At 31.4% G+C, this 16,805-nt stretch overlaps 1 protein-coding gene across 10 annotated transcripts in view; it reads right to left on the bottom strand.

The window, feature by feature from the left end:
- Window positions 1-11,082: 11,082 nt before the first annotated feature.
- Window positions 11,083-16,805, bottom strand: part of MGAT4C (MGAT4 family member C) — a 607,576-nt gene continuing 601,853 nt past the window's right edge. For all 10 annotated transcript variants that reach the window (XM_054696163.1, XM_054696162.1, XM_054696164.1 and 7 more), the window contains 2 exons: window positions 15,529-15,676; window positions 11,083-12,254 (listed from right to left, as the gene is read on the bottom strand). In XM_054696163.1, coding sequence (XP_054552138.1) covers window positions 11,113-12,254; window positions 15,529-15,676 — 1,290 coding nt within the window. In that variant the 3' untranslated portion in view covers window positions 11,083-11,112. The remainder of the gene's footprint in view (window positions 12,255-15,528; window positions 15,677-16,805) is intronic.

Here is a 16,805-nt window from a genome sequence, read left to right as displayed (position 1 = left end):
AAATATGGCACCATTAGATTTTGTGTATTAAAACAAATACTTCTAGGTTCTAATTATTATAAAGATGTTTATGGGAAGACACATTAAAAAAAAAGATTACTTATTCAGTGCTCCAAAAAGTAAAATTCCAGGTTTAATAATGCATGTTTAGACATCTTTATAGGCCTACAAATCCTACAAGGAAGTTGATGGCAGGTTTTTTTTTTTTTTCCCCAATACATCACTAACAGTATTGAAAAAATCTAAAAGTGCAGAGAATAATAAAAGATAATGTATAGCTTCCATCTCATCTCCTAATCTATGCTCTCTTCAGCTTGAGTGAGAAACTGGAATTTTACTGTGGTAAAGTGATTTTCATTTGTACAGTGGTTCCTAATTTTGTTTGCATAGAGCAATGACTTTTACTAATTCCTGGAAACTCCAAAACAGTTAGATTCTGAGAGTAGAGTTCAGGAGTGGGTAAAATGTCCCCTCTGATGTTAGCAACCAGACAAAACTGCTAATTTAGATGAATATGAGTGGAGAATAATTCTGATGAGATTTAGACTTAGAATTTTATTAATAAAATCAGAGCTTTGCTGAATTTCTACTATGTGGCCTTAAGCAATTAACGTAATATAACCCTGAGAAACCTCATTTGTGAAGCAGAAACAATTTCATTTCTACTTGATAGAGCTGCTTGAGGATTTTATGCAGTATTTTTGAAAGGAGTTCTTGATACCATCAACAATCACGTTAATTGAAATATAACATGTTAATTCCTAGACATCCCAATTTGTTGTAAGAATCCAATGATCAGATATATACATTTTCAATAAACTAGGTGATTCTTTTGAACGAATTGTGATAACCATTATTTTAAGGGGTAATAGATACCCATCAAGAGAATATCCATTCATGTAAGCAAGTAAGCTACAAGCTGATAAATTCAACTTTAAGGTTTGTTCGTTTTTTTCACTTATGTAAGTTATTAGAGGAAAAATTTTAAATTAAGTAAATCAAACAAAAGTGTTGCATATATCTTGCTAAATTATCAATTTGGCAAATTTGGGGCTGAGTTATAAAAGACCAACATTTAATATATTACTTCAAATTTAAAATTTTTGGAGTCTTTTAAAGTTTTCAAGGTCTATAAATTTTGTCTCTTCTCTTAAATAACTGAAATTAGGGGAAAAAGTAAGATCTTACAAGTTTCTAAACTCATCCTATCAGCTCTTTAGGTTTAATCGTTATTCATACCTCATATGACTGTTTCATTTATAAAGTACGATAATGAAATGAATGTGAAGCCTTTCTCATGTCTTGTAACTGCTCCAAACATATTTATGTGCAAACACTTTTCTACATAGTGAGTCTACAAAAATGATCTGTAAATTAAGAGATGATATTTTTGCCATCTTGTAAGTTCAGTTGACTTTTCTTTGAAAGTAGATAATTTAGTTTCACTCTATGGGTTCCATTTCACCTCCACTAGCAAGAATTATTAGCATTGTGATCTAAGTACTCAATTTCTAAGGAAACATTATTAATTCATTACATTAATTGTCAATAGATGGAACCGAATAGCTTTCCATTCAGGTCACTCCAACTGATAAAATTCAATAATTCTTTCAATGATTTTTATTTGCAATGTGACCAACATCTGATTTATTATATTTTTATTACTCTCTAATAGGTTGATAGGAGAGTTCATTAAGAAATGAATTAACTGGTATATTTTGAAACATCTGATATATTCACAAATGTAATTCATAATGTAATAAACTTGAATTTTTCTGAAAAATCTGACAAATTATTTTTTGTTTTATTTCTTTATTTTCTTGAAACTATAACCTGAATTGCTGGATCAAGCCTATGAAAATGTGGATATAAATGTCAGACATCTAAAAATCTGCCTAGACATAGACAACTTTAAAATCCGCGCATGTTTAGTCAGTAAAATCCAGCTATGACATTACCTTATATTTCTTGGTATTTTTAAGTGTATATGCACATAATGACTTTCATCTTGTACACTCATTTTAATTATTTTTCCTGAACATACCATGAAGAAAAATAGTGATTTAACTAATCACATTTATTGTACTTAGACCCAAATTCATAGTGCTCTAACTTCCCAGATATTATTTTGCCTTGCAATTAAATCAAGAGATTTTAAACAATTTAAATAAAAATGATTATTGTTTGGGATTGTATTTTATATAGTAAGACCAATCAATTGACTAATCAAGAATGTTGACATAATATAGAGTTGGTTTCCTAACTTGCTGAAAACATATTTTTGTATCTATGCCATGTCTATCTTCTTGACTCCCAAAACAGAGAAGAAAGCAAAATGAATCACATAAGATTAAAATAAGATGAAGCTGTGGTGTTGTAATTGTTGTTTGTGTTAAGTAAAGCTGTGCCATGAAAAATCTTACATTGTGGAGGTATGGCACAGTTTTTGTAACAATGATTAAATTTGTTGGTGAAAACCAGAAAAATGGTAGCAAGTTAATATATCTATAATAACTATCGTAAAAAAATTACAGTAATAGTAAGTGTATTTGCAATAGGTGTTATCAAAATAATTTAATATATATCACTTTTTTTTTTTTTGGAAAACCAAGCACTAAACCATTGGGTAATACTGACTGAATGGCATACATGATAGCTATTTTTATTAATGCATCAGATCACTGCTTATAAGCACCTGCTTATTTTGTGGACTGGATTCACAATGTATTGTTTTGTCTATATTTAAGTATTTGACCAGTTGAGAGATTTGTTAGAAAAAAAAATACAAAATATCTATTAACTTTTAAAAGATGATCAGTTTGTGTTGCTTTAACTAGAAAAACATTTGAAGTTTTATCAGTGTTATAGAAAAACATGACTCAGATACTTCATTTCCAAATTACCTCAGACATCTTGTGGTAGGGTCCCAAGTCAGAAGAGTTTATCCATTTTGTAGCACGTCAAAGAAAAAGAGCATCAGGTGTAATCTGGAATTTTGACTTCTTTAAGTGTAAGCTTAATCCATTTGGTCAACTAAGTAAAAATCCTAAGATGTGCACCTAAATTTTCACTTGACACTCTTCAAGAATCAAATTTTGATTTGTTGAATCAATTTGAAGGATGCAATAGACTAAAAAATTGAGCCACAGTAACTTGTAATGCTGAGAGCAAAGGTAAGAACTGCTTTAGGCAATATTATGAAGTAAAAAGCTCTTCCTTCTACATCCCTCCAGCTCACGTATGTAACATTTCCCCTGTTATGATATTTGCGCGCCCTGGGAGCTCAGCAAGTGCTCCTTACCACAATATTTGAGACAAGTCTCTCATCAGCATTCAGAGTTAAATAAACCGTAGGTTGTTATGGCTCATTTGATAGTGATTGGAAATGATAGGGGATATTCAGAGTGGGTGTTTTTTGCCTTGTCTGTGTTTAGGAGTGGTTACAGTAAATCAGCAGAAAGTTAAAGGATAGAAAAATATAATTTGGTTTATGGACTTAACTGAACATATCTCCAACCATTAAATTATATATATGTCAAATACACATTTATGTCACAGAAATTTTCTTGACTATTAACAAAAATTTCCAAGTATTTTCCCAAAATAATTGCTTTCTTTAAGTGATTTTAAGGACATTAATGAGGTCATGCTTGATTACCAAATTGGGGTGGAAAAGATGTCACATGTAATAAACACATTTTTTATGCCCAGTTACTTTTGATTTAGAGCTTAAGAAATGTTGAGGATAGAAGCTAGCTTTACATTAACAGGATTTCAAAAAAGTTAATTTGGCTATTTACTTCGAATGGGAAAGCTTCTTTATTGTAACTGCACAAAGTTAAAGTCATAGATGGTTTGTTTTTAGGGGGAAAAAAATCACTCATTGTTCATTTTATTAGCACAGATCATTTTTCCCTTTTGAAAATAATTGTCTTAAGTAAGCTGATTTATAAATCAAGGAAATGGCTTTTTATTGAACTCTCCTTTTTATATTTATACTTTTACTGATAGTATAATTTTTGTTGGTAAGGAAATGTAATTTTGGAATAGGTCCAATGCAATATTAAAAGAGAAAAAGGTGTAAAACTTTAACACCTATGAAAATTGCTAATTTTTAAAGTGTAAGATCAATGAAATATTAAGAAAAAGGTATAAAATTTCAATACCTTCTAAAAGTACTAATTTTTAAAGTGCAAGATTTAGTTTTAGTTATTGTGTTTATACTTTCCAGTAGTAGTGAATAACTCTTGGCAATTGTTGTGCTCCAAAAATAACCAATAATACACACTTGTAAGATTCCCAGACATAACCTAGACTCAAAACCTTGTTACTTTGAAAGACAGGCAATAGTAAAAGATCCAAAATTATTATTTTAACTTTCTGGAAAAATTCTCTCACTCTTGAAGTAAGTAAACAATGTGAAATAAGACTTTGTGTGGGAGAATATAAATCTATTTAGAAGTAGGAGGGAGCTATACATATCACTAAAGAAAAGAAAATAAGACATGTCAGATAGTTAAATGTGGGTATTGCATGGGGAAATGATGCATGCAGTATTTCAAAAGTTTTTCAAATAAGGACATATTGCGGAGAAAAATGATAGATACTTATTCAACAATAAAAGTGACTCAGATGAAATTACAATAAAAGCATTTTTAAAGTTTGCTTTGTAATAGAGCTTAAAACCTTGGAGACTGCAAATGGGATTGTCATATTTCTTTTGTATTACTTCAGAGATTCTATTTCCTCGGACAGATGGTGAATTAAGGGAGAAGGTAAAATAGAAAAATTCCCTACAACTCCTGCAGACCTTTGAATATACCATTAGTATTTTAAATGTTTGCAATAGTTAGCTATAATGAATACTAATGGCCTCCAGTGCTTTATTTATGCATTGGTTGCTTTTTAAAATCATTTTTGTATACTAAAATTGCACTTATCTGCAGTTAGAATGAATTGTAGGACATGCTGGCCATTTTGGTTTATGATGTCATAGCAGGATATTGAAAGAATAGACAAAATATCTGAATGTTGCTTATTCACGGTCATTGCTCACCCTTAAAAAACATCAAATAGAGTGATAAAATAATTTGTATGCCTTGTGGAAAATTTCATTAATAGAAAAAAATATTGAGAATAATTATCACAACATATGCATTTACCTATTTAAGAGATTACTATTTAGACTATTCTCTGATAAGACATGAAGTTCAAACACGCTAAATTCTTATAATGATTGTACTTTTCTATGAGAACATATCATTTTCAAATTTTCTCACATAAATAATAAATTTAACTTTTTAATCTTTGGGTAAATCTTTGGATGAAAACATCTAGACAGAGTGAAATTGAAAGCAACTTCAAATAATAACTTTTTTGATCTCAAATATGTATGCTTTTAAGAATGTTCAGATCCAATTGTCTGGAAAATGGCCTCTAATTTAAATTTCAATATTCAAAATACAGCATTTAAGAATCTCAGAAGATTTTGCAATTAATGAGGTGAATTCTGCTCTGTACTTAAATCAGAGTAATAATGATGAACAGATTAATAAGGTGGAGGAGACAAGAATTTTGGGAAAGTGTGACCTTCTTATCTTTATATCTTCATAGTTTAGAATGCCATGATACTCATATTTTAACTTTTCATTCCTAATGAATTAAAAAAATAAACTTGACATGTTAAAATTATCATTTGAAATATATGGAATCCTCTAATAAATAAGAGTTTAAGGAAGTGAAAAAATTTAATGTTGCACAAAAATCTCTAATGAAATTCAACAGAGATATGAATTTCAGAATATGTCATTTGTAAAATATGTAAAGGTGTGTAATAAAAAATCCAATTCAGAAGGGGGTCATAACCAGGAAGATAGCGTTTCAGAAAAGTTAAAGTCCAGAATAAGTATCGCTGTGGGATTTCAAAATAATGCTGAAGAACACACAAAACATCTTTCTTTCATCTGTAACTTATATATAACTATATATATATATATATACACATTATATACATGTACACACATGCAAATACATATACAGACATTAATATATAGATGTGAATGTTTATACGTACATAAACACATATATGTATGCACATGTGTGTATACACACATGCACACACATTTATGTGTGCTTATATGTACACATGTGCATATATACACACACACACACAAGAGAGAGAATGGAGAAAGGGTATAATTTATAATGAGATATTAAGACACATCACATTATACAATGATGCAATGATTTTGGAGAATATAAAAATATGTTAAAATGATCCCTTTCTTTAGCGTAGATAAAAAATGTTAAAAGCAAACAAAAGGGAAGAACTAATCAAGTTATGTTGTTACTCTTAGAGGTGTTATTGCTTTTTTCTTTATAACAAGAATAATGCTAAAATTAACAGAGACGAAAGTCAAAACAGCAGAAATCTAAACATTAAAACTCAGCATAGAAAGGATATAAGCTGCCTGTTTCCAAATTTGAATGTCACAGTTCCAGTAATATTTTTCAGTGATGAAAGATAGTGGAGAACAGGAAGTTTACATTAAAATTTTTTAAAAAAAATTCAAAAATTGCTGCTCTGTGAGTTTAATGTTGATTCTGGCAAAATTTTAGAAATGAAAAGATGCTTTCTTTTTCTTTGCTTTTCAAAATAAATGGAGTTAGAGTTCTTAAAAAAATAGAAATTATTAATGTTCATACTGGGAACTTGATAACAAATGTTATACATTTTGGATAAAGTTTCTATAGTAATTGATGAGAATGGCAGGAATATATCTTGATTTTAGGAAAGGATTCACATAATTTTATGTGATTTTTTTTGGATAAAATATCAAAAGTGTGCTGGGTGACATTCTTAATAGGTAGTGAAGTTAATCATTGTTACTGGTCAGGATGAAGTGTTTTATGGGGACATATCTTTTACATATACATAACATGATTAATAAAAAAGGAAATATATTTCTTGATGGGCTAGTTCATGTTATCTCATTTCAGTTTATAATGCAACAACTGATAATGTAAAATTATTACAATTTCATAGATGCTGAACTGAGTTTCAAAGAGCTTAAGTAACTTGCTTTATATTTAGAGGCCAGTAATTACAGCTTGAGTTCCAAAGTCAGGTGTACATGACCCTTCTGATACATGTACCATGATGACAAAAGGTGTACATGTTGAATTTGTGGTAACATAAAACTGGGAAACTGTTAACATACTCAATGACAAGCCAAGACCTGCAGTGTGGGATCATGGATGAGAAGAAACAAGATGACATTCTCTTGAAACACTGTCTTCAAAGAAGCCTTCAAAAAATCAATTGAACTTGTGCAGAATAGTAAATCATATTTTACTAGTAGACCTTGTAATAAATATCATAAAGTGTTTAACTGGATTTCTATTAGCCAGTAGTACGGTGATAGAATTAAATGCAATCTTAGGTTGTATTAATGCATGTACTGGCAAGGCAAAGGGAGAAAAGTGCACTGTTTTCTTATTTCATTAGAGGACAGAAAGTAGTGTTTTCAGTGTTAGGCATGGGTTTTATGTTCTAAAGGATGTGTTGACAAATATTGGCAAATCTTGGCAAATATTGGGTAAAGTCTGCCATATGGGCTTTGAAGATTAAGTGCCTTTCCTGCATACCTTATAATTTGTAAATCTTTGTTATAGTTATACGTAATTACTGTACAGCACAGTTTTTCTATGGTAGCTTTATAAGAACTTCCCAAGAAACTGACTCAGTAAGATATGGAATATTTCTGATTCATAAATGTAGCTATATCAGAGAAATAGTTCTACATGACACAATCATTTCCACATTATATTTTTATAACTGGAAAATATCTAAATAAATTGCACAAGGCTATAATTTTTCAATGATAATGCAAAAGTACATGAACACCTTTTATACATTTTTTATATCCACATTTGTTATTGCTACTAAAATGTGTATTTTCAAAAAAATGTATATTTTCCAAATTTTTATTGTGCTTTTTACAAGATGCTTTCCTGTGCTGTCCATAAATTTTGAAAAGATACCCTTAAGGAAAATAAGTTTAAAAGTAAAAACATTTTTGGTCTTAACGTATACAAATTGAGATACTACTTTAGATAGATACCACATGTTGTGCTTGAGACCGGTCAGTCTCTTACTTTCATATCAATAAAATATCTTAATTATTTATGTCCTATTCTAGTTTTTTTCAATATCTATTTGTAGCAAGGAAAATAATGTATATACTAAAATAAGTATTGTAAAGAGATATAATGCTTCCTAGAAGATTGAATATAATTATTTTTTTGATTTATGCCTCTGAGATAAGGTTACTGGAATCTTATTAAATATTTTTTTAAATGTATGAAATATGATATTGAAACATGTAAGGAATGTTTGGTCAGATTTTCTTTTGAAAGAGAAAGGTTATTCACCACCCCCACCCCCACTTTAATGTAATGGAGAAGTTCTCCTTGTCAAATATTTTTCTTAGAAAGTTGATCCACAGTCAACTTTTAAAGAAAACATAAACATAACCTAAGTGATTGATAAGCTCATTCAAACCTGGTCTCAGTAGTGAAAGGATCAAATTTAAGATGAAATGTGACTTTTTGGATCACATTTTGGATTATCATTTGCAATTATAATTCATTAGTAGACATTCAACTTCACTGTTATCCTCAGTAATCTTTCTTGAAGAGTTTTCCAGAAGTAGATGTCAATGACTAGCCTTTGGAAACACTCCCAGAAAAATATTTAAAATTTTATAACTCACTTAAAGAAGTCTGCCTACATCCTGACATTATATATTGTTGTTGTGTAACTTTTATCATTGAAAGTGCAGAGATTACTTGTAATTTTTGAGATAAATAAAGAATATTATGCAACTAGACAGTTAATAAAAGAGAATCAGAAAAAATATGAAAATACAATATTTTTAAGTCTGTCAAATATCCAAGTCAAAACAAAGATAATAACTTAGTGTCAGTGCTCATAATTTTGTATGACATTAAGATTTTGCTGGTCCACAAAAAAATTTATATTTATATATTTATCTTTTTTCTATTTAACATTAAAGCAACTGTGTACAAAGAAAATACACAATAGATTTTATATCAACAAAAGAAAAATATTCCCTAATTTTTAACCTGAGTTTCTCATTTAAATGATTTGGACAGAATTAATAAAATATTTCCTAATTATTTTTGGACTGCAACAATTCAGTGAGTCCTAAGGATTTTGTTTCAGTGTGTAGGGAGGAGCAGGAAGAATTCCCCCTTCCTTCTCAACATCACAAGTCTAGTCTTTAACACATGTAGATGTTCACAGTATTCATCCATATAAAAAGAGCTGAATCTCCCTGTCAACACTTACGAAATATTCTTCATTTTTCTTTGTAATCAAATATTTCATTTTGGTTGTTTGTCAAAAATAAAAAGAATGAGACAAGCTCAGGGGGTTTTTAAAGACCAATATTTTTAGGATTCACTAAGATGTCCTAAATTGCTTTAATGGACACAGGGTGTAGATGCAATTGCCTACTTTTATATAAAATTAGTCATTTGCGGGGCTCTCCCTGGTGGCATAAGGGGTTAAGACATAACCTATAAAGCTGTCCACAGTCACTGCAGCAAGAGTTCAATTCCCCAGCCAGCCAGGGAGATAGCCACATGGTGTAGCAGACCTCTCCTGTCTCGCCCGCTGCTCCCCTCAGCAATGTATTTTGTCAGTCTGCCTTTTCTGTTCCCCGCTCTGTCTCTGGTGAATCCTCTCACACACACCTCCCCGCCCCCACACACACTTCTGGCCTGTACCCCAGTGCTTGTATGCATAAATAACTAAATCTTTAAAAAATTCTTAAAATAAAATTAGGCATTTACTTTCTAGTTGGGTACATATATCACCAGAGCATTACTCAGGAACATGAGGATTATTCCACAGAACAATAGCATGACTTGTGAAAGAATTATACTCGCTATTTTCAGATAGCATAACTTAATATCTGAGACTCATATAGTAATAGAGAACAGAAAACATAAATTATGTGAGGGAAAGAACATTGTCCTGATAGCAGAACACATGATCTCTCATTTTGGCTTTGCTCTGAACCTTCTCTGAGTATAAAAATGTCAACTAGTTTTTATGTTTTTTAATGTTTCTCCTTTATGAGATGTCCAATTGAACTCCAAAAAAGTATATGCTAAATCACAATGATTTCAATCACATGAATTTTAATACAAAACATATAAAATCAATTTCAAAATTCTTCTGCATATACTGAAAATGTCTGTAAGAATGTACTAACTACAAGCCCTCTCTAATTTTTTTTTTCTCTTAAATGCAGTTACCCAATGTAACCTGAAAATATTGAGCATAACTACTTTTTTGCAAAAGGGAAACTAGAAAAAGACTGCTTCCCACAGAAAATTTATTAACAATAGGTGCTCAATTAAATTTTTTTAATACAATGAACAATGTCCCCTTTAATATAAATAATCAGGGGAGAGATACTTTTTAAGTCTTTTTTTTTTTTCTTTCCATCATCCACCTACACACACAATCCTTTTGAAAAGACATCACTTCTATGAGGAGGTATTCATTGTAGAGGAACAGAAGTCTATAGAAACCTAGGTTAACAAGATAAAAAAAAACAAATTATCATTCTAATTAACTGCATATTCACATAGATACTTACTAAAAGCTATCTGATGATAACTTAAATGAGCAATTCTTGAGGAGGTGTGTACAGTTGGTAGTTATTATTCAAGACTCACCATCCAATAAACTAAATGTTCTCATTTTAAATCTCCATGTCACAGTTTTGACATTCAATTGAAAATTTGAAACTAATATGATAACATTAAAAATATAAATAACAGTAGTAATAACTATGGACTGATATTAAACTTCAGATGTAAAAATAAATACAAATGTGTATCAGTGTAAAATTAAGTTGACCATGTTTAACTCAAAACTGCCGAGATTACTGATGTTTCTTTTAAAGTATCCCATCTATTGCTTTCCCTCCAAAGGGCAAAGGTAGCAAACAGGAAGGTAGCAAGAAAGGAAACAGGAAGACCTGCTTCAGTTACTGATTGTATGGATTTAATTAGCTAAGAAGTCCAAATGCTAATACTCCTAATGATCAGCCACTCTTTTTGTGTTTTTGTAACATATATCCTTATACAATGGATATCAAATGGAACTTTCTGATTTACATCTGACATTTCAAAGTTTCCATTTTTGAATTCCCCTAGTCTTAAGTAAGTAAGACATTGTCTACTTTGTTTGAAAGGTACAACATTTTCCCCAACATCTAGGGCTCCATGATGTAAAATGTCATTTTGCCGATCTTCTGTTCCAGTATTCACTTTAATTTTTTTAATTATAATTGGATTTTCAAATATAATCACAAAGACATCTCCTGTTAATGGTGGTTTTCCCCAAAAATACTCATCAACACTACTATAAGCCTTGCTTGCTTCATAATTTTCAAAAACATTGATGTTGGTATATAGACTTGCAGGAGGGTTATCAGGAATGTCAAATGACTCATCTTCAAAATCATCATCCTTCAGCTTATTCTCAGTCCCTTTGTATGATGAATAATAGCCCATGTGTTGAAAGAGAGATGGTTTAAAACGAATCACATTTTTCTGAGCCAACAAGCCCCGGAAATGAGTCAATAGCCAATCACAAGGCATTTCTTGATAAAACATTAATAAAAAATGTGCCAAACGTGGGAGATCATGAGAATGATAAAGTTTTCCAATGTATCCAAGCTTGGAGAACTCAAGAGTGACCCAGTAAGTTCCTTCTAGGGAGGTAATGACTTTCTTGATGGCAGTTAAGAAATTTTTTGAACATCGAACATCATCTTCAAGCATTACATAATAGTCCGAAGTATTGGCACAAAAATTAAGTAGAAAAGCATAATCTACATTTTGCTTGGATCGAAATCTCACTCTATCTTCTGGATCATTGTAATTTCTTTTAAGGCCATCCAGAATTGGGTAATATTCCTCGGGAGCATGTATAACCATTAATCTTCCAGCAATAATATGGTGGGCAAATTTTTGTGTAATATCCTGGACCATGACCTCACGCCAGGATGAATTAAACTCTGCAAGATGAACCACCACTGAAATTTCCTTCAGCTCTTCGTAGCTGGATTGCTCAAAAATTGACTTGATTGTCTCAAGTAAATAGTTTCCTTTTTTTCTTTTCACAGATGAAAGTCCAATTGTAAGAAACCCTGAGCAAAAGAATTCAAAAGGAAGACAAATTAAATATGAATAGGTTTTGAATAACACTGAAAAAGGAAAAAAAAAGCTATTTTTACTTAGGCCTGCTACTATATTAGATGAACCTAGTGAATGCTGATGAATAGAACATTTTGTGATTAAATTTTTATGCTAAAGATATAAAGTTTATAGGACCTTATACATAATTTATATTTTCTATGGAAAATACATTGCATCTTAAGCACAATGATGCATGAACCTTATAGCTGTTAACATGTTTATTAAATAAAATATTTAGTGTCATGCAGTTTAATATTCTCATATATGCCCATTAGAAAATAGCCATATTACAAATATTTAGATAATAGCCATACAACAAATATTAAAAACAAAACCTGCAAAAGGAAAAGGATATTCACAGTAGAGGATGACAAACTAGTCTCAGATGATGAAAAAGAAAATTAGGGTAACTCATTCTTTTAAACAAATTAGAATTTTTTATAGAAAACATGTTTTCATTTCTCTTTGATCACTTTCTTTATCTTATACAAAAATAAATCACAATTGGACTTCAGTTATATTTTGAAATTTACCTAGAAAGTTAGAATGCAAAAATATAAGTTTTTTTAAAAACTGTAATTGTTGAAATACATGATACATTGTTGCAAGACATGAATATTATGGTTTTATTTACTTTAAAATCACATTTTATAATAATTATGTGGGGAGAAATTTTTAGTCATGTTCTTAAATATGCAATTAGAAATTGGATATTTTCAGGGAATAAAATAAAACCCTGTGAAATGACAGTTCGCCTGTGAAAAGTGTTAGATGAGATGTCTTTCTATTGAAATATTTTCACTTTTTAAAGCTCTCATTCTTACTGAGACCCAACTGAATGGAATTTCAGAAATACCATTTGGAAAATGGAAAAGATCACTGTAGTAATACAGACACCCACTTGATGTGATTTATATGATATTGAAAAAGCCCAGACCAAGAAACATCTTTAGATTTTTTGAGTGGTATTTATGCAATTCATTTAAATACCTAGGCTTACAACCTTGGCTTCTACTGACAAGTATGCTATCTGATTGCAACAAACTGAAGTCAGCAGCTTCCACATATGTTATATAAAAGCCAATACTTATAGAACACATATTAAATAAAAGGAGTAGTCTATGCATTTTATCATGTTCATTACAGTTTTGGGAGGAAAGGTTTATTCTCTGTCATCCCTACAATATAGGTGAGGAAACCAAATAACAGTGAGGTGAAGCAACTCTGGCAAAGCATAACACATTGTATGGTGCTGAGATTCCAACCTCCTTGTTCTTATTTTCTGTTTTCTGTGCTACATTGCCTCTTCAGTATAAAAGCAGATGACATACTGTATCATTACATTTTTGTAAACTTGGATTGGAAAAGGGGAATTAGTAATGTTTGCACAATTATAATGGTTGGAGAAGAAATAGTAGCAGTCTTATACAAATGGAAGAAAGCTTAAGAGAAGTAGACATTTGAAAGGGTTAAAAATGAAAATGAAAGATCTAAAAAACGCAATATGGAAATGACAATTTCATCAAACTGGTGATCACAAACTCACTTGCATAAACATTTTTTTTTAAGATTTATTTATTTATGCATACAAGAACCAGAGTACAGGCCAGAGGTGCGGGGGATGAGAGGATTCTCCAGAGACAGGTGGGGAAAGAACAGGCAGATTGAAATACACTGCTGAGGGGAGCAGCAGACTAGACAGGAGAGTCTGCACCATGTGGGCAGCTCCCTGGCTGGGGATCGAACTCGTGCTGTGGACAGGTTCATAGGTTGTGTCTCAACCCCCTATGCCACCAGCGTGGCCCCATAAACACTTTTAAACAGAAGTTCACTGTATTTCATTGATTCTAAGATTCACTTTTTTCCCCACAGAAATATTTTAAAATCAGGTTTGCATGTTACATTTGATGGTATCTAGCCATTAAAATTGGTGTATTTTCTTATTGGCACATCATGATACTGTCAATAGTCCAGTGTCTCAGAATCCATGAAATAGTGTGTTACATCTTGAATTTAGACTGCCTGCAGAGAATCCAATATCTTCCTCCAAAAATACATGCTTGCCTGGAACCTCAGAATGTGACCTTAAGTGGAATAGGGTCTTGGCAGATAGTATTAGTTAAGGATCTCAAAATGAAATCATATTGGATTTAGAGTGGGTGTTAGAGTTAATGACTGGGGTCCTTATAAAAAGAGTAGAAAACAGGGAAACAGAGGAAGAAAAGCCTGAGAGGATGGAAGCAGAAATTGTAATTATGTTGTTAGAAACCAAGAAATGAAAAAGAGCTACCAGGAGATGGAAGTGGTGAGGAAAGATTCTTCTCTCAAACTTTGAGAGGGTGATGCTGCCAGCAACTTGATTTCAGACTCTGGTCAAAGAAATGTGAGAGAACAAATTTCGGTTGCTTCAAACCACCTAGTTTGTGGTCAATTGTTATGGCACCTAGTTTGTGGTCAATTGTTATGGAGACTAATAAATTGATTTTCACTACTTCATATCTACTGGCAAGTCATAAAACCAAAGCATGAGTTTGAAAATAATTAGTAAATGTGTTAATCATTAATATGGGCATAATGATTCTATTTATTTATATATTTATTTTTTATTGGGTCAAAATTTTAATTTTTGAATTATTTTTGTATTTACCTATTTACTTACTTTCCAAAGCTACTAAAATTTTAGATTTACAATTTCACACACCTCAATATATACATATCTCACCACACCCAATTCCTACTATCAAGTTCACACTTTTTACACCTTCCTTCCACTCCACTTTCCTTTTCCATCTGATAACCACCAGATTTTGTTATTTTTGTTGTATTTTATTAGTTCATTTGCTTTCTTTATTATATTACACATATCAAAGATACTATCCAGTAATTATTTTTTACTTTCTGTCTTAACATAATCATGGAAATAGTTATGTTTCATAGATGATTTTTAAAAATATACTGTCTTTTTTTAGTCCCTCTGTATGATTCTACAACAAACTATTGTAAGTTCATGTTATACTTAGCCATTTTATTTATTTTTTTTCTTACTAATGGAATTGAACCAGGGATTAGTCACAAAAGTAAAGAAACATTGAAATATTTACCAAAGACTATATTATATTAACAAAGCACTTAAACTTTTATTACTATACAAATGAAATAAGTTATTCTTTAAAACCAAATTTTTTTTTTTATGTATTCTTGCTTTAAAAGTTTAAGAATACTTACGTTTTCTTTGTAGAGGTGTGGCAGCTAGGTAGCGATAAGTAACATTTATGGCTCCTGAGAAATTAGATAAATCTTTGAAAGTGTGCACGTAACGTTCTGAATTCAGTTGATGTGTAGATGTTTCCCTTATAAGTTGTTTATCTCCTTCCTAAGTGCCAAGGAGGCAGAAAAAATATGTATTAAATAAAGTTTTTCCTTACACAATAATATATGGTGTCATAGAAGTCTCAATTACCTGTACTGCAACCTATAAAAATCATTAACATTTTAAAATAAATTTAGGATTGCCAAAAGTAGACGGGGAACTCAGTTGCACATTGACTACATTTAATGTGATGGTGACCATAGGATCTAAAAGAAAAAGCTATAAAAATCACAATACTGAATTAATTTCATCACTCTGTTCTTGTGTGATGTTACATTTTAAAGAAAGTACAGGATATTGCATATCTTTTTTTTTAATTTTTTTTTTTAATTTTATAGAGGCATGTTTATTTATATTTATTTATTTGTTTGTTTGTTTTGTTTATACATGCACTGGGTACAGTCAGAAGCGTGGGAGGGTGAGAAAATTCACCAGAGCCAGAGCGGGGAGCAGAGCAGGCAGAAGGGCCGAAGTACACTGCTGAGGGGAGCAGCGGGCGGCAGGAGAGGTCTGCGCGCCATGTGGGACCCTCCTCCGGTGGCCGGGGAGCAGCCGGGGTTCGAACCGGCGCCGCAGAGGCTGCGGGCAGCTTCGCAACCCAGCGCTCAACCTCTGCGCCACCGGGGAGGCCCGAGCATATCTTTTTGATAATTCTAACATGGACACATAAAATTTCAATTTTTTTTTCAGTGATAAGACAGAGTATATTCATTCTGATTGAAGGATGTAACAGAATATAAAATGAAACAAAACTTATATGAAAGCACTTTATTAAATTCTCAAGAACAAGCTTCTACACACTTTTCAACATAAATAAATAATGTAATTTTTACTGGATTCTGTCTTATTGGCTGCTTTCCAGAGGTATCTACCTGAACAGTGATAGGTATCCCTGGATACCTTCTTCCTGTAGCTACTATACAACAGTGAATTTTCTCAATAATAAAACAAAGCTTTATGACAATCATTTTCTGGATCAGAATGCAATTCAATGGACTAGCTACAAACTAAATATATACTCTTGTGGCTACTTTGACGATGATCACATTTGAGGAGCTAAGTTGATTGGGCATGTAGCATCTGTTCTACTTAAGTTTGCCTTGTAATAGTATTTGTCTCTTACACTGAACCT

Source organism: Talpa occidentalis, unplaced genomic scaffold, assembly GCF_014898055.3.
Source record: "Talpa occidentalis isolate TD23 unplaced genomic scaffold, MPIMG_talOcc4v2.1 talOcc4.16, whole genome shotgun sequence".
Classification (NCBI taxonomy): domain Eukaryota; kingdom Metazoa; phylum Chordata; class Mammalia; order Eulipotyphla; family Talpidae; genus Talpa; species Talpa occidentalis.
The sequence above is the reverse complement of the archived record's forward strand: the minus strand, read 5'-3'. Positions and strand labels throughout refer to the sequence as shown.